We start from the raw sequence: 26,639 nt of genomic DNA, 5'->3' as shown, positions 1-26,639 counted from the left end.
TTGTAGGAAGCTACATATTTTGTTTTTCCTTTTCATCCCCAAATTAGTTACCTTAGATAACCAAATTTGTGACTCAGAACTTCTCTTTCCTTAGCAGAAGAGCAGTTGTACTTAAAAATCTTCTGAAGTGAATTAATTTCCAGGGTACTTCTCATTTGTATGCTTAACATGAAACCCCATAGTAGTTCAGTATTCAACTGGAGATTCTTGCATCAAATTCAAAACCAGACAGTGAAAGGTCTTCGTTCTCTTTGGGCAGTACCTTTCTGACTAAGGCTTGTTTAGTTTCTGAAGTACTTCCATGCTGGAAATTGGCCTCTGCTTTGCTACAGGTTTTTGGTTTTTTTTTTTTCCTTATGTGCTTTGAGATTTTTCTTGCTCTTTGTAGGAGCTTGGAGAGAGGGGTCAGAGCAGTTCCTCTTGCTGTATGCTTCAGTGTTAGGAACCTTAATCCATGGAGTACCTGTCTCCTCTAAGCTCAAGACTGTGCAGCTTAACGTTTCCCAAGATTGCTTCCTGACTTTTAGTCCCTCTGCGTCATCGCAGGGGACCCATTTTACAAGCTCCTCATTTGCTCTTTGCAGAAGGTCCTGCAAGGCTTGATTTGGAGGGCATCTTCAACAAGCTATTACTACGTTGGATTTTTCAGGCTGTTCTTCCAGGACTGCTTTGTGTCTCTTCTTCACAGGAGCCTTATTGGATGTAATTAAGGTGGAATCAAAGTGGTATAGACAGATTTGGAGCACTTCCTGAACGGTTTCTTTTCTGAGCCGTTTCTAAGTAAACTCCTCCTTTCTCTACATCTATTGCAAAAAGTGAAGTCTGTGCAACTTGACATACAGTGATCATTTTGGGAGTCTTAGGATCTTCCATGTGGAAGAATTTATTAGTGTGTATTCATATTCGTTAAGCTTTGATTCTTCTTTAATGAAGATTGTTCACTCTATCAGGGTTCCCTTTTTGGTCTCCTCAAAGATGAAGCAGACGGTCTGTACTGTGAGTGAATAAACTGTCCTTGCAGTTCCCTCCAGAAGGCTTCAGACTTCTGCTACAGTGATTTAGCAGTTCCATAACTTCATCTCTCACTTCTGCTCTTTTAAGTCCTTGGGGATTCATCAAAAGGAGCCTTGCGTGTATGACAAGAGAGTAGTACTTACAAAACAAATACAAACACTTGCCAAAAAATGAAATGTATTCATTTTTAGACCAGAAAAGGAAATGGTGTTTCTAGCTGAGAATATTTAAATGAACCAGACTTAAAAGTTCTGGTTCTTGTAAGAGCCCAAGTCTGAGAGTCAAGAATTGGGGCATGTACTTTGTGTAGTGCAGTTCCCCTGAACAGGCCAGTATAACTTTATATAATACTGTCAATCAGCATGGCATTAACTGGCACTTTATTTGATGTATCAGGCAGAGGCTTGTTTTTGGGTGCTTCTGTCTGCTTATTGCTTATTTTTTGCCTTTTTTGAATTTTCCTTTTATGTCTTGCATACTAATCTGAAATTCTTTACATCTCTAGATGGAAACTCTGTGTGTGTGTATGCATATATATGAAAAAAGGACAACTTCATTAGGTGATTTGACATTTAAAATCCATAGGTACTTACAGGTGCCTTACATGAGCTTCTCTTTCTGATTACCGTTTTTTAATACGAAATTTACTGTTTCTTTTCAAAACTCCTTTGAGAAAATTTTGAGAGTTTGTCCCCATTGTGGAGCCAACTGTGCTCAGAAGTTTTGCAGAGAAGTTCCTGTTGTCTGTCAGTGAGTGAGGTCTAGCCCTGTTTTCTCTGAGCAAGTAGTTCAATTACTGCTAGAGTAATGTATTTTCACTAGGCTATTCTTTGTGCCAATACACCCTTAAATTCCAAAAAAACTCATGATATAAGATACAGAGCATATGCCACTCATTTCAGTACCACTGTGTAAAATAGTCTCTTCATGTAGCAGCATGCTTGCTTATTTATTACTAGAAAAATGTCTGTGATGCATTTAATATGCAGTGTGTTGCTAAATAACCATGGTTTCAAAGCATTTACATATCTATATGTAAGATGGGTTTTATTTAGAATGTTAATTTTTTGCATGCTTGTCACAAAGTTGACCTGTCTAGTTGAGCTTGCTGAAATACTCTTCTGAGATGTTGATAAGCTATTTCTTCCCGTTGCAGTTGCACAGTACCCTTTTGAAGACCATAACCCACCACAGCTAGAGCTTATCAAACCTTTTTGCGAAGATCTTGACCAATGGCTAAGTGAAGATGACAATCATGTTGCAGCAATCCACTGTAAAGCTGGAAAGGGACGAACTGGTGTAATGATATGTGCATATTTGTTACATCGAGGCAAGTTTTTAAAGGCTCAAGAAGCCCTAGATTTCTATGGGGAAGTAAGGACCAGAGACAAGAAGGTGAGTATTTCTGTTCTTCCATTCTCCTGCCTGTATCTTAGTGCTTTTCATAGTTGAGGTGAATTTGAATGGTCAAACCTGTTTAGAAGTGCTTTCATCAGTTGTGATGTATGGTTTGATTTAGCTTTAATATTATTGGATCAGTGCAGTTTTTCTGAACTAAAAAGCTTTCTTAGGCAGCAGTAGCAATTAGTCGCAATACTGAAACTGTATGTTTTTTCAGTCTCGTGTTCAAGAAGGTCTGGACAGTTTATTTAGCCAGAAATACTAGTCTGCCTTTTAAAGGGCATTCTGCTTTGTTCTGCGTCAAATGGGTGGTTGATGAGTGAACTTTCTCATTCAGCATTTTCAGCCCAAATAAGAGGATTGTTCTAGCTTGTTTTGCCTGAATGGAAGAGCTGTTCAGATCCTCAGGTTCTCTAACTTCTGTGGTGATGTTACGAGATGCTTAGTCATTTAGGTGCTTGTTACAGCTGAATATCCCTTCCAGAAGAGTATATCTAGTCTGTCATGGGATTCCCTTTTTCAATAAAAGAGTAGTTAAGCCCATACACTGGCTGCCTCAGAGCCTGATTCATGAGGTGCTGCCGTTTAATTTCTTGTGCTTGCATCTCATGAGAAGAAATGGGAAGATCTCATTTCAGAGAAATGATGCTAATGGCTACAAGAACTTTCGGTTAAGGCCTTGTCAGTAGTAAGGACAGACTTGGCAGTAACTACATGTTGAACCTTTTGGGCATGATTAAGCCTTGTTAATGGGAACCTAACTTCCTTATTTCAAGTCCTCTCTAGATGTATCAAGGTGTGCCTTTCAAGGTCGCTTCAGCAAGCTTCCCTGCTCATCTTCCATCAGTTCTTCGTATACGTTGTTATAGCAGCCTAGGGAGATCATCCCCGCAGGCCAGTTTCAGCCCGTTCAAGTACAGAGTGCTCTGACTTCCTGTAATATTTGCCTAAAGTATTAATTTCATAGTGTGTAGACCTCTAATAAGTAGAGTTTTGTGTTTGAAGGCCCTTGAAAGTAGAAGTATCACATAAGGAATTATAGAGTTTGGCTGTCAATTCATTAGGAGTAAATAAATTCTTAGTTTGCTCTCTTTGTAGGATGGAGCTGTTATTCCGTACACTGCATAGAAGGTAATTATGGTGTGATATGGGAAAGGAGACAATGTCAAGGTTTCCCACCAAAACTTACTGGTTTTTGTAAGAGTGCATGATAGTGAGTAGGAATGAGCTATGTGATGAATAAACAGTGTACATTACTATTGCTGATAAAGACCATCTAAAAGGCTAGAAAAGATGTCACAAAAATTACAGAACAAATACACGGTGAAGCATTCTGTGCCTCGGTTTCCCTTTTGTAAAGAAGGTAGTATTTCTTTGCATGAGTGTTTTGAGGATATGGTCAGTTAGGTGTTCTCTGATACCCCGGTGGTACCTCCAGCATGTTCGGGGTAATGGGATTTAGCAAACGGGAATAGTGAGAGCGTTGTTTAGCTTCAGTGTAAATACTCTCTGTAACCAGCAACTTTGTTTTGGTTTCAGTGTCTCTTCTATAAGAGCTGACTTTTCCATCTCCACTTAACCTGGTTATCTTTATTTGGACTATAGGCAGTATGTGATTTATGTGATCTTAACAGTAATATTTATAAACAGGTATTCCAGCGTAGATCCTGAAAGCTTTTTTCCTCCCTTTTGGCCCATATTTCAGTATTATATCTCAGGTACTGCTCTCTGATTTGACTGTACCGTACCTTTATATCACTGACTTCCTGAAAGCACAGTAAAGGAGGCAGCCAGAGACAAGTAAATGCCTTTTTTGTTGCTGGATCAAGATAGGCATGATTAAGGATAACTGGCTTTAATTATAGATACCAAAATTTTCTTTGTTTAAAGCAAGCTTGTGAGTAGCCGCTCAGAACAGCGCAACTGAAGCGTGCGTTCTGCTCCGTCACTGTTGCCGTTAATGTGCATAGCAAATTGATTCTCGGGAGGATTTAGTCCAGGCAGGCAGGAAGTATGAGTCTAATTGCAAGAGGAAGTATGACTAATTGGTCAAGAGAACAACCTCGACTGCTTCTATAGCGAGCGTTTCCCAAACGCCTGATGGGAGAAGAGGCCTTCGCAACATCGAGTGAGAGTTGTTGTACTTTAGGCTGACAGTTCCTGGATAGTCTTTTAATGTACTGCTGCCTGTGTCCTGAGGAAGGTAGCGGGGGAATGAGGCATTCTCCGAACTGGGACCGAAAGTCTGTCTTTGACCAAAAAGTGATCCCCGCCCCCCCTTGCCCCGACTGCCTCTTTTCAACTTCCGTAACTCACAGAGGCAGGGGGAACCCTCAAAAAAATGATGCAAATACTTTATCCTTTTCAGAAGAAGGGACTGGGAAAGAGTAGAAGGTATTGGCTAAAATACTGCGAGTATCAGTCACCAGCACATTTGTAGAATAGGACTCGTTTCTGTTTTCTCTTTGAACAGAGGGAGACAAACTGTTTTCTGAAATTTGGTATAGAATTGTAATTGTACAGTCAGTTTTCAGAGCTGGGGGAAAGGTAAATCCAAAAAAAGTAAAATCCAAAAGTCTTCTTAAAGGTTGCTCCTTCTGCTGAAATTGCTAGCTTATCACCCATTTTTTCCTGAAGATGGGCACTCTGAAACACTGTTGTGATGATGAAGAGTGGCAACATACCTTTCTATGGCTGGAGAAGTTCTTCCCACTGCTGCCTTGAGTTGGTTTATGGTGGAGGGTTAGTCTTGGAAGGAAATCTGTCTTGTGGTCAGCTCCTTAAAGAAAGGTGTCAGTTGGGAATAACTGTTCAAGCCCTTGAGTGGGAGATGATCCATTCCAGACCTTTGTATTGTATTTTAGAAATGGCCTCCAGTAGTGGTGATAGCAGCAGTTAAATGTAACTGAACAGGAATTGAAAACCAATTATTTTCTGCAAGGAAGTCTCAAAATGACTCTTTCAGCGGGGTCGAAACCCAGTGTCTGCTGTGTCAGAGCTGATGGGTTTTGATCCCTGTTTGGTGGACATCCTCAGATGACAATCCCTGTTAAACCTGATGCTCTAAACTTAATCTGAGGCTGCAGCTTTAGCATTGCTCTCCCAGTTGGGCACTTCAATGATATGAATGTGGGAATGCAACTTCCAGAGATGTTTTTTGTTCAAAATACTGCTTGGATGGTGAGAGGAGGACCATGAGCAGCACCTGGCAGTGCTTTTGTGATGGGTATTCAGCTCAGCAGTATACCCCGAAACTCTGGCACAGGGACTGGAATAAGTTATCTAAAGTCCATTTAAAAATGATGAGGTTGTAGTGAGGAAATGTAAGCTTCTCAAGGAGAAAATATTTAAAGTGTTTTCCGGTTCTTTATTCTTCCTTGAATAAAAGCGAGGATTGGATTGCACCTCTGAGTGTGTTACCTTGTTATAAAAGGTCTTTGAAATCAGACCTTTGAAGAATGAAGAACTTTATTTAGTGTGGCTGACTGCTTGGGATTCCCATGTAAAGGCTCTGCCTCTTGGGAGTCAAAACTGTATGGCTGGAGGGATAAAATTGCCCTTTTGGCTGTGCTTTGGAGATCATCTGTCACTTTATGTAGCCACGTAAGTGAATGCTTTCCCTTCGTTCTGGTCCCAACCCTGGTTGCCTTGGTAAGGTTTGCTGGGGTTTATCTATAGGGCACATCCATTCAGGAATGGAGACACTATGGGCGGAGAAGAGTGTTTTCTCTACCTGTATGACTGTATATCTATATGGCTTTCTCTGCCTATGAGGCTCTGCTCATATGACCATCCCGGTTGGCAGCATTGGCTGATTGCTTGCTCTGAGGTTAAGATTGTCTCGGTTGTGAAAGTTAGACTCCAATGAAGAAAACCTTAAAGCTCCCTTAAGAAACAGGTCTGATTACTGAGACGACATGCGAACCAAAAAACATTGTCAGCATAGAAGGCTACTTAAGAAATTGGTTGTACAAGTCATATAGGGAAAAGTCTTCTGTGTAATTTAGAAGCAGTTGAAGCAGTGAGGAGACATAACTATCAGCATTTTTTAAATAAATGCAAGAAGGTATCCAACCAAATTTTTTTCTCATGTATAGAATTGATACTTACTAAAATTAGAAGTATTCTGGCCACTCGGAGCTTATGGCTGCTGTAAGATGAAGCAGACGTTAGAACAGAGAGTTTACAGAAACACTGTGTTCTAGATTTGTGACCAACGTGTTTGTAGATTTATATATGAAAACCTTTCACTATCTCCAGTTTATTGCCATTTCACATTTTGTTTTAATGTGAAAGTGTACCTACTGACTCTGCAAGTATATTGTATGAGCTGCTATAAACCATATAACACATTTCCTAGGGAATAAAATGATTTTTTTCATCTTTGTCACTTTCTCCTGAAAATATTATCTATGAGAACTTTAAAACTATTCCTTCACTTGAAGTTTAAATTGGTTTAAAATCAGTAATAAAAATGTTTTCTGGTTATATGTTCTCACAGCAAGTGTTTACTTCAGAGCTGTAATTCAATGGAAAAGCCCTTCGTATAACAGTTTGGCCTATCGGACCACATATTAATGCAACTTTCCACTTTGGATTTTTTTGTAAAACAGTTCAGAAGTATGTTTTGTAATAGAAAATAGTGTGCCACTTGGCTACAGTGATATTAGCAAACAGAACTGGAATCTTTTGATTTCAAATGTTGTAGAAAGGCGATTTCAGCATCGGTGCTTTAATATTACAGTATATGCAAGGGGTCTGCTCCTAAAAGTGCTGCTGGAGGGACTCTGACCCCCTTCCCAGGTCCTCCCCACCCCTCAAAAGCAGTCTCATGATACCATCTTCTGCATGACCCTCAAAGCCTCCGAGATGTTTATATTTAAGATACGGAAGAGAGAAGCCTGTATTCCTTGCCTCGTCACTTGTAAGATGGATGCAAGGAAGTATGTACAAAAATAAATGGAAAATCCATGTTCTGCTTGTTCCAGCATTGGGACGTGGTTGGTAGTTGCCTGGTTTTACACAGTGCGTGTAAACAGCTTCCTTTGCAAATAAGGTGCCAAACAAGTCAAAGGGATGTGGAAACATAGAGGAAAAAGGGGACACGTACAGAGGGTTTTTCTGGGAGCCGTGCACTTTAGCCACCTTTTTATTCTTGGTTTATTCACCTATAGTTACGTTCCGAGTTAATGGGCAGAAGCTGCGTTAGTGACTGCTAATAAATGGTTTTGATTGCTTTTGAAGTTTGGTTTCCCCTCTGTTTAGGGAGTAACGATTCCCAGTCAGAGACGCTACGTGTATTACTATAGCTACCTGTTAAAGAATCACCTGGATTACAGACCAGTGGCACTGCTGTTTCACAAGATGATGTTTGAAACAATTCCCATGTTCAGCGGCGGGACTTGCAGTAAGTACCAAACGCTGTTGTGCTCTCTGTTCGCCCTCGCGGTGAAATGTTTGGGGCATTTGAACCTGCATTTGGTTACGTGACCGCTTGTGCCTAGCGCGAATAGCTGCACATAGAGCAGAAGATCATATTTAAATACTTCAGGTTCCCAAATCTGCTGGGTTGCTATGGTCTATCCCTTTGCATCCTTCCACGTGTGGTAACTTGAGGCCTGTTTCACTACAGTTTTAAATGGAGAAATACTTAATGGTTTGAAGATAAAAACGATGCCATATGTATTTTTGGATATTTGTTAGTTACAAATGCAGTAACGACATTCTTCCCATGATGGTTTAAAAAAAAGTCCATTCCACTGGGTACATACAAATTACCTCTGGAATAAAGTTTTCTTTAGATGGAGGCTTATAAGGTAGTACATACACATGTACACGATTAATTTCCTGATATGGTGTGCTAGCAAGGAACAGCACATTCCTTGAAACTCATTTATTAGTGTGAAGAAGTATTTGCCTCTGTCCTTGTGTGGATTGCATTACAAAGCAGTAACCGCCTAGTGCTGCGTGCTCATTTTCTATTATTGCGGAAAAATATTTTGTATGGTTTTGCTATGGGCGCTGCTGCAATGTGTAATTAATTCCAGTGCCTCCTGTGGCTTTGGTTAAAATTGCACTCTTCATGTTTTTGTGAGGCAGTACCTGAACACGCAACACACATAAGAAACAACTGAGCACCTTGTCAGGCTAGCTGTATTTACAAGGAGGAGCCTCTGCCAAAAAACCTCTGCCTCTAGGGTAGAGGTGTGGAGGTTAGAGATTTCTGCAATTAACACTTATTTAGTGTTTTGGATAAACTGTGATGTACTTGCGAAATCAAGCTACATGATGTATGGATTTAACTCACATGAGCACTGACCTGTGTATCTAGACTATGCTGTTAGCGTGTTAGCTGTAGGATATTAGGATAAGCAGATAATTGATAAGCATGTGAAAAGATGTAATAACTACCAAGTGGTCAGCACTTGCATACTGTAACATTTTACATTTCTGTGGAATTTTCAGTGACTTTCCAAATGCAAAACCAATGATCACTTATAACCCGCAGTCACTGCGCGTTGACTTTGGTGGTAGTAAATTTACCAACGTGACGTCTTCACATCTTACTTCCTTGTCATGTTCCTTCTGTTTTAAAGTCACTGGCTGAGCAGTCCTGTGTCTCAGGCGAGGAGAAGGGATAACAGGGTTTCACAGCTCCGAGGATTTGTGAGGGATACGTAGCAGCTTTACAGAGCAGGCCGTTCAGCAGTGTGGTATGGATGTGCTAGGTATCGACTTCCACAGCTCTGCAGGGGTGGTTTCAAAGCGGCTTCGCAGGATATGGTTCAGCGGGTATCATCTAGAGAGCGGTCTAGAGCTGATACTAACTGAGAAATCAGGAATAAATGCAGCAAGATTTCTTTTAATCAGTTGCTCCTTTGAAAAACCAGCTGTAATATTTCTGGCTTTTGTGCTAGTTTCTGTTGGTAGCTTCCAAAAAAAGTCTGCTGAAGCTGCAACGAAAACCCTCACAACTTGAGCTGTTACCCCTGAAGATTTAATTCTGAAAGTTACACTGTGGCTGGTGCTTTTTTTCTTTCCTCCTGGTGGTAGGGAATTATAGGACAGGCTTATGGGCTGTGTCTGTATAGTCTGTTGTCAGCGTTGGTTGGTTTGTATGTTAATGTTAAATTTTGTTCCCGTTTTGTTTGTGTAACGGTTCTGTTTGTGTAAGAGGAAAAATCAGTTTGTTGTGACATGACCGCCCACTCTGCCATGCAAAGAAGAGAAGAAAGGGAGAACAAGACCCCTCAGTTATGTCCATAATACAGAGATGAGAGGAATACACAAGGAAAAGTCAAGAAGTTGTCACTTTATGTAGTCATTTTCTTAATATAGCTTTATTAAAAAGATGCAGCAACTCTTTAGGAATCTGGTTGTAGGCTGAGAGTGTTGTTACAAAATACAGAAATCTGTTACGCTGTTTCCAGTAACTTCCAGTGAAGTTTTCTTGATGCATTGCAGTGCTTAATGCTTAATATACCTTTTTTTAAACCTTTTAAAATATTGTAGCTGATGGTTATGATTCTGAAACTGATATTATGTTTTTGACAGTTAAAGAAATTTCTTTTGAAGTGACACTCTGTTTTGCCATGCAGATCCTCAGTTTGTGGTGTACCAACTAAAGGTAAAGATATTCACCTCCCCTTCAGGACCCTCAAGACGTGAAGACAAGTATATGTACTTTGAATTCCCTCAACCTTTGCCGGTATGCGGTGATATCAAAGTGGAATTCTTCCACAAACAGAACAAGATGTTGAAAAAGGTTGGTTTTCTCACTCTTCTCAAAAGTGCTTTAAAGCCAGCCCTGATGCAGGACTGGGATGTTGATTATTTTTTTGGTGATGTGTAATCACAGGATTTAATTCTTTGATGCCTAGTTTTCCCAAGCAGGCTATCTACCACAAAATGAAAGCTGGATGTTTTGAGATTCAGTGAGTTTCAGTACAAATGTTGGATAAAAATTATACTAGATATGTACTGCAGTAGTTAGGGTAGTAGTGAGTAATCTAATTGAGGAAGAAACATTCTCATCCTAAAAATAGACTTGCATACTGAGCAAGTTAACTCCAGATGTTTTCTTCACTACATTTTCTTAAAGTTTTAGCAGGCACATAAGAGCTTGATGTCTGTGTGCTGTTGGCTGATTTCTATCCATCTGTCAAATTTGGTTGAATCTTGGAGATAATTGAGTTCCTACGCACTTTGTGAAAATGTCTTTGCATCTATTCAGCCCTCTCCTGGGTTCATATTGTAGCGTTTCCCCCAGCTGGAATGCCTTGACAGACAGAGAATCCGCTCAGAACTAAGACTTCTATCAGAGTCCTGATTGTGGGGGAAAAAATGAATTTGGAACTTACTTTGGCACCAGGATTGATCAGTTCTTAAAGAAGAATGCGTTGTCACTGGGTTTCATTAAATCTGGTGCTTGCAAAGCTAGTTCACACCTACCTAAATGAAGGCTGTGGATGAAACCGTGTTGACTTACATTCTGCCTTTGTATTTGTCCCTTAATTCTGATCATTACAAATAGTTGTTCACTACTTAATGGATGTTATAAAACTTAAGACTATTCACTGAGCAAGTCTTCTGCAAAAATAACAAAACACTGTAATGGATTAGGAGACAAACCTAAGTGTCTGAGAAGGTCATGCAGTCTGTTATAACCGCGTGTGCAGGTTGTACCTGCTAGATGTGTCTCTATACACATACCCACTCTTTTGTTTGTGGGCTTGTTCAGTTACAAAATTGTTAACGATTTAATGATAAATTTTCGGAGGCTGAAAATGTACTCTTCCATTGTGTGTATTTGTCCTTTGCTAGTGCTCGTGAAAGTTTAAACTGTTTCTCAGTGGGAATATTTTCTTCCTGTCTGTTAATTTAGATGTCTTAGTTGATCAGTACAGCTATGCAGTACACAGGACTGTAAAACAGATCACTTTTAAAATAGGAATTCTAGTTTAAGTCCACAGTAAAGTCGTTTAAATTTAGAACCTCAACACACGTGAGTCAGTTTTGAGAAATGACTTTTACAAGAGCATCCAGATAAGAACTGTGGGCTAGACATGAGGGATGTAGGGAGGAGATGAAACAAAACCCAAACATCTGAGACAAGGTCCTGTTTTATCTGGTCTCTGTCCTATCTTAGCTGGATATTTTGTGGTTTCTTTACTGTCTTCAGTAATGCACGGTTTATGAACAGACATCATAGGAAATTTTCTGCTGCCCTTCCTCCCGTAAGCTCTGAGCGTCAATACAGAGTTCTGATGCTGATTCTCAGCCCTTTAACACCAGCAGCGAACTCCTGTATTTGTTTGCTCTCTGCAGAGAGCACTGAGTTCCAGTGCTAACACAAACTCATTGTCACAAATCCTCTTTGTCATTCCATAAAATTTTTGCGGTGTAAATTCTGTCTTTAAGAATGCATCAAAACATTTGTTTAGAATTGTCTGTGGAAAGCATGCAACTCTGCTGAAGTTTCATTTCATAGTGGTGGATCAGCCGTGGTTTTATTCCTTAAGGAACCTGATTTTACTTGCTGAGGTTTTTTAATCCCTTTTTTCCTAGGTTGGTTTTTTTTTTTTTTTTTTTTTTAAGTACCCTAACTGTTTTGGTCTGGGGATTACAGATATTGTGGAGATGCTCCTTTTCTCAGTCTTTTTGGACAGCTGGGACTAAGAAATGCTGAGATGGTGGAAGTTGTGCTTTGCACAACTGTAGGCTTTTCTGAGAGAGAAAAACTTTCCCTTCTCCAGACAGAAACACTGTCTTTTGTGAGTCTAGGAGAAGCCACCTCGATAATCTGCTTCAAAAATCTATTGGATCGAATTCCTGATTGCCTTCAACCTTGTGTAAGAATTGATGCCAAAAGTAAGTAGGTATATGGTGTAACGCAAGTCTAGTAAGGAGATTTCTGTGAGCACTGGTATCAGTCCAAACACCCAAATTCTAGGGCATCTGGGACTGAGTCTGTGGTTCTGTCAGGTGTAAGCATCTTAGTTGTTAATTTTGTGAGCCCACTACTGAGTTGTTAATATTGAGAATTAGTGCAATACTCTATCTCTGACAACTTGCTTTGGCACCAGAGACACTTCTTCCACGCTGTCTTTTTGACAACTTGTTAAATAAAGTGACTGAGATGAGAAAAGGGCAAAGGGTGAATATTTGTGGCAGAAAACCTGTCTCGGCGTAAATTTGAACACATTTATCAGCACAAGTGTTTCACATCTGCGAAGCCCCCTGTGACTCAGATAGTGAAGTCCATTTCTTTTCTAGATAACCTCACTCTATACTGCCTTTAATCAGAACCCAGAGAGTGCCTTCCACCATGGAGGTTTCTCACGTCTTAACATCACCTCCCTGCGGTGACCATCTAAGCTATGAGGAGTAGCTTAGTAGGAGTAACAGTATTTTTTCTGAGATTCTGGCTTATTCACACATTTATGGAAGTTGGAACTACAGGTCTGTTGCCGATTTCTGAAGTTTTCGGTTGGCAGATTTGTAGGTAGCTGAACAAGCTTTCTTGCACATATGTAGAGGCATCAGATATCTACTACTCAGCATTTTAACTTTCTATAAGAAATCTAATCAAGAAAATAACATGAAACTGTAATTTTTGATCCCTTCTGGGCATCAGGCTGGAGTATGGCTATATCTCATCTCCAGAGATAAAGGTAACTTCCTTGTCCTCTTGCTGGGTCTTTTCTGGTGCTTGATACCACTGAACTCAGCTGAAGCATTCTGGATTGGCTCACCTGTATTTGCTCTCAAACTCTTTAGTCCTTTAAACAACAGTAGCATTGTCTGCAGAGCTCTCTAGTATGGAGGGTCCTCTTCAGCTTCGATGAAGCTTTCCTTGGACAAAGTTAGTTTGGATGAAACAGACTTGAGTGGCTGGGTGACTTTGACACTGCAATGGTAGGTGCTTATTGTAAAATTTAAAATAGTCACGTGTCCTGCTTTATTTAGTAGCAGAACTTAATTTAAGCAAATTCAGTGGCTGGTGAGAGCTGACCTCCATCAAAGGAATTATTAGTGCTGGTGAGATGATGTTAGTAAGAGGGGTGACTGTGTTAGTAAGGGGCTGATAATTTGTGTCACATGGCAACAGCTAGCAAGTCCACAGCTTTTGGTCTTCGCTTGTCTAATAAATTTGTTGATGGTATTCTTGGACCACTCCCTCAGTGTGATGTAGCTGCTTCCTTTTACTCTGCGTGCTTCCTCAAATGAGAACAAGATGGCTTGAGAATCAGGTACAGTTACTAGTTTCGAGTACAAATTTCTGATGGATAGAATTTAATAATTTGGTGTGGGCTTTGCATCCATGTACCTATTTTGAAGCCTTTTTCTCCTGGTTATTGATGATGACAAGATAATTTAAAAGATTTCAGAGTTGTCTGTTTAATAATAATACAGGGAGGGATTCTCCCCGTGGAGCCTTGGGTAGAGGAGATCTTTTTCAGGAGGGTTACAGTGCTGGGCCCTCTCAGTACTGATATGAGAGAAACACTGTTGTGGGTTTTCTATAACAATAATTACTGTTTTATACTCAGAATATAGTGTAGGCATTGCTGACAGCTGTTGGGTATGCTATTTTGTCTCCGAGTCTGTATAGATGAGAAATTATGCTACATAGGGAAAGAGGACTTTGGGTGGTTGCTGTTTAGCAAACACTGAACTTGCTCTGAAAATGTCAGAAGACTTTAACTTGTTGAGCTAAAAATGGTACCTAGGTTCCATCAGCCGTAGTGATGGGAAGGCTGTAAGGCTGACCTGGAACAGGTTGAAACGTGATCTCCACCTTCGGATTACTGGATAGCAGGACCAAAACCCTTAGATGTTGCACCAAAGTGATTAAAAGCCTGTAGGTTTCTCTGCAAAAATGCTCGGAAGCAACTCCTAACCGACAGCTTAATTGATTTTGGTTTTGGATTTCAGGTTGAAGGCAGAGGCAGGGATCGGCTCTAGAGTGAGGGTGTATTTTTTTTGTCAGTCTGAGAACTGAAAAACTGTACAGGATAGGGATAAGTATTATGTGTCAGAGCAGTACGATTAAATCGGCGTTTGTTTCAGGTGTCTGATACTGCAGCGTAGATTGTATGATATAGATTTGGTTATGAAAAGAAATATATCTGTGATTTTTAAGGCAGATTACTGTGTAACTGGAAGTGAAGCAAAACTTTCAAAAAAAGAAAAAAGCTACCAGCTAATACTAATTCTCAGAAGCCTATTAAGTAGTGTTGCTGTGAATGCTTGGTCCAATACACTGATCTTCTGTAGTTTTCCATGTAAAAACTAAGTGAAATTCATGCCTTGGTTTTTAAAATTCCTCTCATTCACCCATAGTAGAACTTTCTTCATCGTCTCCCATGGAATATCTTGGAGCCTGCCATTTTTGCTGAAGCTTGGTAAAGCTGATTGAATTCTCACTTGGAAAAATGGGCTTTGTTTTTCAGTGAAAGCAGTGACACAGTTACCAGCTTTAAGAGCTAATTCCAAAAACGTGACTAAGTCTTCTCTCACTTTTTGTAAGCGTGCCGTGTTCTGGTACCCAAGAACTTAGTTTTTTAACCTCATTAAATTAGTATAGCTGGAAAGGAAGAAAAATAACTGGATGCTTTAGAAAGCTGGAAGGTGATAAGAGCAGAAGTGGCCAGCTCAGCCGAGGTGTATTCTTTGGCTCCAACGCCTGGAGAGCTCTGCAAATTTATCCTGAAGGGAACAGGTTAAAAGATGTCTGGTGAGAAACTCTTCATTTTTCTTGTTTTCTCCAGACAGTATCGGTAAAGCTGAGTCCCTGCAGTTTCAGTTCAGGTTGTCCCTTAAGTGCCAAGTAAATACTTCCTGGTTCTGCTCCACCTGACCGAGATTAAGCTGAGGCATGACAAGACCATGCTTTCTGCCTCCACTGGCATTGGTTTGCATCCAGTTACCTTGTTTGCTTTGGCACTGCTTTCCTGCAAAGCTGCTTCAGCACTATTGATATAAGCTATTTTCCATTTTTTTCCATCAATCATCTGCTGCAGCGTGTTCATCAGCTGCATCCTCTCCTCTGCTGATGTCACTGGAGGCATCATTTGTGGTACTAAGGACTAGCACCAAAGTGCATTGCTGCTTCTGCAGTTTAGTACTGAAGAAGATGCAAGACTTCAGTAGTGCCATCACCCTAGGTACAAGAAGTGGGGTCTGAAATTCACTTTCTTCTCTGAATCCTCGCTGGAATGATGGCCTCTCCACCAGTAGTCAGGCTGCAGGTGGTATGCCTGCCTGCTTGCAGAACTGTTGAGTGCTGGAAACACCAGCCCCAGGCTTTCCTTCTCACCCTGTTTATCACACATTGCACCTGGAAACAGTGTTGTTCCTGTTCTGTAGCTGAAGGGTTGATGCCCTTCGTTGTTTCTCTGTTTCGAACTGAACATGTCTTCTAGCTTGAGCAGGAGGAGTCATCTCATCTCTTCTGAGGACCGTGTGTCTTCAGGGGCTCCATCTTCTGGGCACTGGAGAACTTTAGACCCATTCATGGGGGTTTTGCCTACTTGCACTTTCTCCATCAGGCAACAGTTTAGACTCGTACGTGGCAGACAGGCTGATGACTTGTCCGAGCTGGAACATTACAGAAGAGTAAATCCTCTTGCCTGGGGCATTCAGGCTCTACTTCCAAATCCCAAGGATGTGCATTTTTAGATTGTTTCTGGGGCAGTGTTAGTGAAGAAGACTGCTAGGTATATGAGCAGGTTGTTCCTGACAAGAATCTGGTGATTGCTGTAGATAGGATGACATGAAGGGACCTGGTGGCAGTGGCAAACATCTGTTAGCATCCCAAGACAACTGCATTTACAGCGTGTTCTGGTAAACTAACTGTTGATTCACAAAGGTACTGGTGAGGCATGTGTTGGAGTGGGTAACTGCCTAACCACCATAATTATTTCTGACAGATATTTAACTTCCTTCTTTCCCCTTGGACTTCTTTAAAGGTTAGGCTCCCTGTAGTGCTTATAGAAGTGCACACCAGCTGGAAGCTATTTTGTATGCTTTCATAAAATACTGAAAATGGAGCTACTAAACTTTGAAGGAGAAGACATATAGAAGTTGTTTCATCAGATGCTTTTGAATTCCCTATACTTGTATGCTTACAAACTTCTGTAATTTGTAAGAAAAAGAATGCGTTAAGCAGTAGTCCTTCTCTTTGCCCCCCTCCTCCTCCCTCTGCCCTGACACCCCAGGAAAATGTTGTGATGTTTTGCTGGTGCAAAATTGCCTCCAAGAGGGAGGGATCCTGATGTGATATGCATTCGAACCACTTCTGTGTCTTCTCTGATACTCTCAATTGCCAGTAGAGGTTCATCGCTGGGAAGATTGGGCAGGTCTTGGATTTTTCCAGTAAGAAAATTGGAATTAGATCTGGCTGGCTGGTAAGCACAGTACCTAAATTAGCCTGGATGGAGTTGGTCCACATTCTGTTCCTGTATAACATCAAGAGATGTTAAATTCTGGTATGTGCTAGCTTTGTGTCATCCTCCCCTCGCCAGCTTTAGGGAAAATGTAGAGATACTGAATGATGTGGGAAGACTGGCTATTTGCATTTTGGATCTTTTGCCATAAAACTCAAATGGAGCAAACCAGAAACCTTTATTAGTAAAGAGGAAGTAAATATAGCTGTGATTTTTGGATACAGAAGGGTTCAGTGTGCTAGTCAAGGCCCAACCTATTAATAGTAGTCGATCTTGGAAACATCTGCGCTTGACTGACAGAAGTGTGGCAAATGATAGAGAAGTATTACAGGAATCTTCAGTACATATTATGCAGCTGTTTACCTGAGAGCTTACAGGTGAAGTTCCTGAGCATCTAATCTTCAGCCATTGCCTAGCCAACAGCAAAACATTTATTGCTCCTGCTTCAGCAGCACGTATGAAGATAGCCGTGCACGACAGTATTCAACAGTGGTTCTAGTGGTCATGAAGGATGTGAGGTAGTGGCTGGTATCAGCTAGCACTCCACTGACTTTTTAAAAACATGGATATATTGTATTTTGCCTCTCTGTGTGTGGCTGCATGTGGCAGTATTATATTGGATAAGCTAACTTGTACCTTTCCAGATAGCTATTCACCGTCTCTGGTCTTAAACTGTCAATGCCAGTATGCTTAAGCTTCTGATTAACAACCTACTTCCTTTTGTGTGGAAGAACAACAGACAGTTTCAGAGTCCAACTTTCTCTTAATAATTGTCAGCAAGCATCTGACTGTTAGAAATCGCTGCTGTAGAGCAATGAGTCCACTAAGACAGCACATCTGCGTTGTAGGGTGTTTGCTCAGTACTATTTCTGTATCAAAATAAAAAAGCATTCTTTTATACAGGAAGCTGAGGAGAAAGATGTTCTCAGATAAAAGTTACTCATCCAAGCTCGTTTGTGAAGTTGTCTATTAGGTTTGGCTACTGCTTGGAAGATATATGCAAGAAAAATCTCTTTATGCCTTGCAATTACTGATTTAACACTTGTTTGATTTACTGCCATCTGCTTTTTTGTAGGTATGATTGTTTTAAAACCACCTTTTAATAAGGAGTGACTTCTGAAAGCTTAATGGGTTAAAATTTAGTGTAATTAATGCAGAGTTGTGTGTATTGTCTAGGGGAATTGGTGAAAATGTCTTTGCATGCAATGTAACCAATGATGTACTGTTGTCCAAAAATGTTTCATTTGATATTGCTGGTTTGTTTGTCACCAAACGATATATTAGTCAAATGAATATGCCATTAGTGAGTACTAAAGCAAGCTTGTTCTTTGTGTTTTTTTCTTCCCCCAGGACAAAATGTTTCACTTTTGGGTAAATACATTCTTCATAGGACTGGATGAAAATTCAGACAAAGTAGAAAATGGAAGTCTAGTTGCAGATCAGGAACTTGATGGTATTTTCAGTACAGAGCGCTCAGATAATGATAAGGAATATTTAATCCTTACATTAACAAAAAACGATCTAGACAAAGCAAATAAAGACAAAGCCAACAGATATTTCTCTCCAAACTTCAAGGTCAGTATATATTATGTGTAAACAAAGCTGAAAAGCTGCATGCAGTTGTCTGACTTGTCTGTCTTGCCTTATGGAAGAACCATTTGAAACTACTGTATATGGAGAAACTGAGTTCACATGAGTTTTCCACCATTTAGCAAAGGTTCTACCTTTTTAAGTTTGTTTTTTCAGGCAGTCAATACATGGTATTGGAGTGCTTATGTTAAGATGGTGGAAGGCTGGGGGTAGAGGCTTTGTGGGTTTTTTGTTGTTGTTTTTGGGTTTTTTTTTTCATGTAGTGTCTTTAAAGTTGTTAGAGACCGGTGGCAGGAAATCCAGAGACCCTGGTAGCAGTCTTTGTACCAGCAGTCCTCTACCAGCTGCCTTGTCATTCAGGAAGCTTTGCCATTAGCCCTGTGGGCTCCACACAGTAATTCCTCAGCTGATTCGAAGAGGTGCCTGCTTCAAAGGACTGCCCAGTGCTAGCCTCCTATAACCTCTGCGTTTAGCTTTGAGGAGTGTGAGCCCTTGCCAGCATTGCTTAAAAAGAAAAAAATATGTATATATATATATACACCCACCAAGAAGGAATTTTGGGGTATTCTGACTTGCTCATAAAATATCACTTGTCCACAGCAGTGCTGCATGTTTTCCGTATTCTTTCATTTCAAGGTAGTGGTCATAATTACCTGAACACGTGTGCTATAACTCGGAGTGCAAATTGTTGATGCAGATATGCAGGACTCTTTCTACTGGGCCTAGAAAAACTGTCGTTTTGCCATTTGTTCTTTCTTTTGCTGGGAGTGGTGGAGAGGGTTGGCCACCCTTTCAAGAGCACCTCCTTTCCCGAGTAGAGAGGAGCACTTGAGTGGTTCAGTGTAGCAAAAGGAACCGTGCTGTTCAAAATTGCATTGTTACCTCTGCTCTGTTAATGTTGAGGTTCCCCTTTTAAATGTTGTTTTTTCCTTTCCTAGGTGAAGCTATTTTTCACAAAAACAGTAGAAGAGCCATCAAATCCAGAGGCTAGCAGTTCAACTTCTGTAACACCAGATGTTAGTGACAATGAACCTGATCATTATAGATACTCTGACACCACTGACTCTGATCCAGAGAATGAACCTTTTGATGAAGATCAGCATACGCAGATTACAAAAGTCTGAATATTTTTTTTATCGGAGATAAAAAAAAAAAAAAAAAAACACACACACGAAGAGTGACAAACTTGAATAAACTGAAAAAAGGACCTTTTTAAATGGCAATAGGACATAGTGTCAGATTACCAGTTATAGGAACAATTCTTTCCTGACCAATCTTGTTTTGCCCTATAAATATACAGGGTTTGACACTTGTCCAGTTGGAAAAAAAAAAAAAAAAGGTTACGTAGCTCTGATATGTATATACCTTTTTGTGTCAAAAGGACATTAAAACTTCAATTAGGAACTATAAAGATGGCACTTTCCCATTTTATTCCAGTTTTATAAAAGTGGAGACAGACCTAATGTGTATACGTAGGAATTTTTCCTTTTGTGTTCTGTCACCAAACGAAGTTTCGAAAAAGCTCAAGTATACAGGTTCACATCCTGCCCCTTTTTTTGCACTTATGTGGCAACAGAAAAGTCTGCAGTTGGCTAAGAGAAGTTTCTAGAAGGTTTTACTACATTCTAATGCATGTATTTTGGATGGGGGATGGAAAGTAATGCTCAGAAAGGAATATAGCCTGCTGGAGCTTGGCCTGTGTACCATATCCAGCTATTTACATGCACCTTTCTTTAGCATGCTACCGTAATTCATCCTGGACAATTGAAGAGTTGGCCGCTGTCACTGCTTGTTGTTTGTGCATTTTATTTTTTTAAGTGTAATGGTGCTAGAAAAGGCAGCTAGAGGGAGTGATTCTGTATAGGGGTACAGGAATGAACCTTCACAACATCCTAAAGACCCACAAATGAAGGGATAAAAATTACTGGGGTCACAGAAAAAGAAAACACACAGCAACAATGACTTAACCATACAAATGTGGAGGCTATCAACTAAAATACGGGCTTGAAACAAATTGTTACAAAATTTGACAATGATTTATTAATTGTTTTTCCGAATTGTAATGGCTGCTCCATCTCCTGTGTAATCAAGGCCAGTGCTAAAAGTCAGATGCTATTAGTACATACATCAGTCAACATCTTACATTTATATTACTAGTTTTTCAATCATATTCCTGCTGTGAATACTTCATGTGCTGCCTTGCAAGCTTTCTCTCATTAATATAAAAATATTTTGTAATGGTGCACAGGAAACTTCAATTGGAGATTCTCCAGGTTAATGTTTATTTTGAAGATTTATGATGCATTTATTCAATCAAACCTCTGTCAGCTGTTCCACCCCTTTGACCTTACACATTCTATTACAATGAGTTTTGCAGTTTTGCACACTTCTTAAAAAATGTCATTAACTGTTAGGGAATTTTACTTGAATACTCAGTACCCACAATGTTTTAAAAAGAGACATCGCACGTGATACAGAGGAAACCAGTGTTGCAGTAAGTCCTCAACACTGCACGTAAACGAAGATGTGTACTTTTTAAAACCAGAACTTGTCCCAAATATATTGTTTGCTATTAAAAAAAACAAATTAGATTTCTAACTGGCAATGTTGTATCATTTGTTCCTAGGGATATAGCCAGGAGTAGGGATTTGAGATTCACTTTCAGTATATAATTGACATGCCCAGACTGCAGGTGACTTAAGAGTACAACTACTGTTGTATGTAAATGTGAAGTAGCTGACAAAATTGTTTGCTTTGAAGTACACCATGAATAGCTGTCCCCAAATTTACACTTTCTTTAGGATGTAAACCCCCCCGTTTAATTAACTTATTGGTGCTGACATTGAAGTTCGTTAGCTGTGTTCTCACCTAGATAACAACTGTTTATGGAATCAATAAGAGCCCTGTACAACAGCATTAATGGTAAGAATTTGGGTAAGACAAGGCAGGATTTCCCTTAACTACTCTTGGTTTAAAAAAAAAAAAAAAAAAAAAAAGGTATAAAGTGCATTTTTGGTATCTCTTGGTCAGTTTTGCTCATCAAATTCGTGACTCTAACTTCTAACAAAGCTGGTAAATATTTTCTGACTTGTAGGTTTAATTAGACTTTAATATCGTAACGGATCAAGATCGCTGGTTCCAGCACTCATTATTCCCGTGGTTATTGCCGAGCAGGAGGTGGTTACCTTGAGACGTGACACTTAACTCGTACCCTTTGAATCATGTTTCACCCTGTCTGTTTTTAACAGTTGAAAGTTGTGTTGGCTAATAAACAAAAATGTTCATGCTTTAAAAATCCTTGGATATTGACACTGTTCTGTGTCCCGCTTTTGGACTCATGATAAGAAAATTTGATTGGAGAGGTTCCAGTATGTAACACTGAGGGCCGGATTGGAAATAATGACGTGATGGGCTTTTGCACTGTTATTTTTCCTTTGGAATGTGAAGGTTGGAATGAGGGTTTTGATTTTGAATGTTTCGATGTTTTTGAGAAGCCTTGCTTACATTTTATGGTGTAGTCATTGGAAATGGAAAAATGGCATTATATATATATATATATATTATATATATAAATATATATTATACATACTCTCCTATACTTTATTTCAGTTACCACCCCCATAGAAGTTGACAAGAATTACTATGACTGAAAGGTTTTTGAGTCCTTATTAAAACTTTATTTATGACAGTATTCATAATTAGCTTGAAATGCATTCTGTAGGTAATCTCTCCTTGAGTTTCTGGACTGTATGCTTAAACTTTTGGATGTGCAACAGCTTACATGTCTGAAACTACTTGAAGGCATCACTTCTGTAAGAGCTTACTGTTCAGGCCCTGAAGCATCCCTAGTCATTGGTAGCCCCACTCAAAATATTTGCCACAGCTATTAAAGGGCAGTTGTATAAATAGCATCCGGATTCCTTCCTGTGGCACACGTTGTAAACTGAAGTGGAGTTTACATGCAGCATCAAATGTTTCAGCTTTCAAAAAACATAAAAAAAAAATAGGATGCTAGTGTGCAAGTTCCATGTTTAGTCATAGCAAATGTGTGCAATATGTTAACGATGCCTGTGGTTGCCACGAAGTGCCTCGTTTACCTTTTAAATACTGTTAGAAAGTGTCATGCATGCAGATGGATGGGGTGGAACTGTGCACTAAAAGGGGCTCCAACTGCAGCGTTCGGCAGAGCTGCCTTTCTCTGCCAGTTCAAATTTCCAGTCTGTTTTCCTATAGCATATATATATATAGATACTAAAAGAAAAAAAAAATCAGTCTGTTAAGCAGCCTTACTCTGATTCAGCCTCTTCAAATACTATTGTGCTGTGCAACAGTGGCTCTGTGTGTAATGCTATGCACTGAGGATACACAAAAACCAAGTATGACATGTACAGGATAATGCCTCATACAAATCAGATGTCCGTTTGTTATTGTGTTTAACAACCCTTTATCTCTTAGTGTTAAAACTCCACTTAAAACTGATTAAAGTCTCATTCTTGTCACTGTGTGGGTGTTTTATTGAAGCATTTTGAGCATATGGTCAGATAATCTTGCTTTTCAACCATGAAATTTTGAGCATGATCATTAGAGCAAAGGACACTTCTCTAGAAAGAGCTCCTTGTATGTAAAAGGTGCATCTTAAGAGAGCTGCAGTTTAAAACCCTTTTGTATTCAGAAGCTTTAAACAAATTTAAAACAATGTGCAGTGACTTCTGAAAACTTTTTTTTTTTTTTTACAGCACTGATTCCCTGGGGAACTAAATTATTTTTAGTCTCCAAGTAAGAAAATTCTGACCAAAATGTTTTACCTTACTTTTTTTATATAATCTGGCACACTTCCAGCAAAGTGAAATACTAATCAAACTGAGAAGGCTTTTCTGAATCTCAGAACTCCAGTAGCTTTAAATTGAGAATAGGATATCTCTTTCTCCCCCCTCCCCAAGTGGAATAACATGCTTTACACATTAAGTACCAGGGTTTTTAGGGGGGAGTGGAGCAGGGGGGCTGGGGAGGTGCTTGATTTTTGTTCCTCTTCTATTCTCAAGGTAGATTTCATACCAGCGCTTAAGCAATGCATCTTCTTTCCCATCTGCATTAGGGTTACCGTTTGAGCCTTTAGAGAAGACAAGACTGATAGCAGCCTCAGTGGAGAGCGTGTGCACTTCCCGTGATTCTGGAAAAAGTGGAGATAAAGTAGGGTGCTCTTCTACACTTCTGAGTTCCTGGAAGGTGTTTGGAAGTCACTTAGCAGAACTCTGAATAGTTGAGATAATGAGTTATTCCTGCTTCCTTATCTTTATTTTAACCTTAGATCTATATGGCATCTGACTGAAGGTCTTCAAAACCACATGTGCCTTTTTAACTCATGTATTGGGTAGATATTTGGTACTATGGGCCTTGCTCTTCTTTGTGGTAGGAGAAGTGAAAAGTGTTTTTGCTGCTTGTAGGTGTGGAATTTTTTGCCTGCCTCTTACGTGAATGAGAAGTGCTTAATACTGGTTTAATAGAACAGACAGTCTGTTAATGCACACTTCTTTCTTTGGTACGTATTTTTCATGTAGAAAAAGGGAGTGGAGTGGGCAGCTTTAGAAATGAAGGATGGAAGTTTTAAGGAAAACAGTCTGGACAGCATTCAGTATGTGTTGAGTAGCTTCTTTGAGGAAAATATGTGTGTTTGTAGAGAGAGAGAGAGAGAGAAATACACATATCTCTCCACGTTTGCTTATATATATACACACATATAGGATTCTAGTGTAAAGACAGCGATGGTCTTTCTGTGCCTTTTCCCTTCTGTGTGTGTATCGTTAGACCAGTTCTCTGCGCAGAACAAAACCCTTAAGAGATGTGGTGACGGCAAGCTGAAAGTTTAGAGATGCGTTAAGCAGTCTTTCAAACTTGTATTTTTGAGTATTCTGCTGAACCTTAGGGATCTCTACTGGGTGCTTGGCCTTCGTCTCTGCTATGTTACCGCTGTGCCGTGGATACAGCTTGTTGATTTTGAAGTGCTGTTACTATGCGAATGGAATATTGTATTTGATTTATATTCCTGTCCTGTTGAAGCTAGAAGTTGCATGCTCCAGTACTTTCCAACGGCTAGAAGCTTCTCTATCAGAAATACCCATGTTAATTTTTTCCAGTTATGGCTGTACGCGTGAACGCTCTTGTAACGCATGTGCTAATTGTGCTCTCCAGGACGATGCTGGGTGGCTTGTGTGGAGGGCGCTTGTGTGCTCCATCTCTACATCTATTATTTCTCTGGTCTTCTCCTACTGACTGTCCTGTTGAGAGCTTCGATGCTGGTGGCTTTGTGAGCACCTCTTCTCTAGTGGCAGTAGCAAGCAGCAACTTAGTTTATGCAGATGCTATAAAGCGATTGTCGATAATTAATTGGGTTTGTTTAAACTGCTCGTAGTTATAAATTACACTTTTCAGAAGGAGTTATGTTGCTAGTGGACTCTGTGAAAGTACTTTGAAGTTAGTTGGCATTTTTGTTATGAAATGAGTGATGTGCTAGTCCAGCTGTTTCTATAGACCACGCAGAGGCCACCGCTTGTTGCTCTGCAGAGTGGCCGTCCAAGCCGGCTCTCGGTAGTTCCCCTTGCCCTGTTGTACTTCTCAAACTCCAGAGCTCTGAAATAATTTTTGTCTCAGTTTGGTTTATTTTTTTTTGATTTTCAGCATGGGGACAAAAAGCGGTTCCTCCAGGTTCAGGAGGAACGTTAGCATGGCACGAAGATTGCTTCAGTGTCTGACGTGACATGTAAGATGCCCATGTCTTCACTGATGCCAGCCAAGGCAGACTGGGAATGATGCTGAAATAAAAAGAGGGAACGTCCAAGGGAACACATTTGACACCCCTGGATATTTTATCCCTAATGGGACTAAAATGTGACTTAGCTAAGTGAAATGACAAGCAAGAAACTTAAATATTTTCAGGGCTTTTTTGGGTCTCTTCATGGCCAAGACAGAGAGGAAGCCCTAGTTTGATGGAGCATCCCCCTTGAAATTACAGTAACCATGTTATGAGCAGCCTGTGCCAGTAAAATGAGTGTATTTCTAATGTTGCAATTTGTTTTTGATCATATGTGTGGATGTACGCAGTGAAAGGGGAGGGAAGAAGCGATAGAGAATCTAGGCAGAGTTATTTCTCCAGGCTCGAATCAGTTTAAATTGGGCTGAGGCTATTGATGCAAACGGAGATAAGGTAAAATAATTAACTGGCTTAATTTTTAGAAGATGTTGTTTTCTCGAAAATGTAATTTGAATTGCGTGCTAGCTCTGCTTCCACCTTTTTCTTGTGGTTGTTCTCACCCCCCTCCTCTTTCCACCGCTGTCCTCCTTTGGTAATTCAAGTCCTTATTTCATGCAATTGAAAACATCGTGTGCTAGGCAGGCAAGAAAATACATTTATTTTGAACTGATGGATCTACTGGAATAAAAATCAATACTTGTTTTTTGCCTTTTTGGCATCTCTTGCTCCTTGTGTTCTGAGAATTTTTTTTTTCCTGGCTGAGCTTTTTTGGTGTTTCATTATCTTTTGTGGTTTTTTTCCCTTCATTTTCTGCTTCAAACTTTTTAGCCACTGGTGTCTTCATTGAAGCAAAGACCTAGATAATTCTTTTCTGTCTGTTCCCTATTTCATTTTTTATATATACACAAAAGCTTCAGTCCAAAGACATAGCAAGGAGAAATGCTTTCAGGTTGCTTTTCTTAAAAGAATGGCTCTGAAAAATGTCAGGGTTGTGCAAGTTCAGCAAATGTGTTTGCCTCAATGAGCTGCTGATGCACTGTACAGAGCCAGCGTGCATTTCTACCGCCTAATGGGAATGATGTGCACATGTACTTGACTTGTGTTGAGCAACCTGCACAAAAAATCGTGTTAATTAAATGCAGTCTAGCCCGGGCTATGTTTTCCAGTGACAAATCTGTCTGCGTGGTTTGAACTTCTCCTTATGGCAGGGTAGAAAAGGGTTTAAAGATTTTTTTTTGGCCTTCAACAAACTAGGGATAATATGGGCTTGGAAGATGAAGGGGCTTGAAAGCAGGTGAGAAATGTTAGGAAATTTGAGCAAGCTGGACAGTTATTAGCAGAGAAGAAAGTTTCCCCTTCCCCCATAAAAGTTGCGTGTCAGAAAAAGGAAAATGACAGTTATGAAAATAGGAAGGATTCTGTAATGGAAATATGTG

At 39.9% G+C, this 26,639-nt stretch overlaps 1 protein-coding gene across 1 annotated transcript in view; it reads left to right on the top strand.

Annotated features, from left to right (window-relative positions):
- PTEN (phosphatase and tensin homolog) overlaps window positions 1–22,954 on the top strand; it is a gene marked incomplete at its 5' end in the record, with an annotated part of 49,600 nt that extends 26,646 nt beyond the window's left edge. The window contains 5 exons of the mRNA XM_026097371.2: window positions 2,171–2,409; window positions 7,681–7,822; window positions 10,014–10,180; window positions 18,216–18,440; window positions 19,394–22,954. Of these exons, the coding sequence (XP_025953156.2) occupies window positions 2,171–2,409; window positions 7,681–7,822; window positions 10,014–10,180; window positions 18,216–18,440; window positions 19,394–19,579 (959 nt within the window). The remainder of the gene's footprint in view (window positions 1–2,170; window positions 2,410–7,680; window positions 7,823–10,013; window positions 10,181–18,215; window positions 18,441–19,393) is intronic.
- Between the last annotated feature and the right edge of the window lie 3,685 nt (window positions 22,955–26,639).

Source organism: Dromaius novaehollandiae, chromosome 6 (genome assembly GCF_036370855.1).
Source record: "Dromaius novaehollandiae isolate bDroNov1 chromosome 6, bDroNov1.hap1, whole genome shotgun sequence".
NCBI lineage: Eukaryota > Metazoa > Chordata > Aves > Casuariiformes > Dromaiidae > Dromaius > Dromaius novaehollandiae.
Note: the sequence above shows the minus strand (reverse complement) of the source record. Positions and strands in the feature narration are given on the sequence as shown.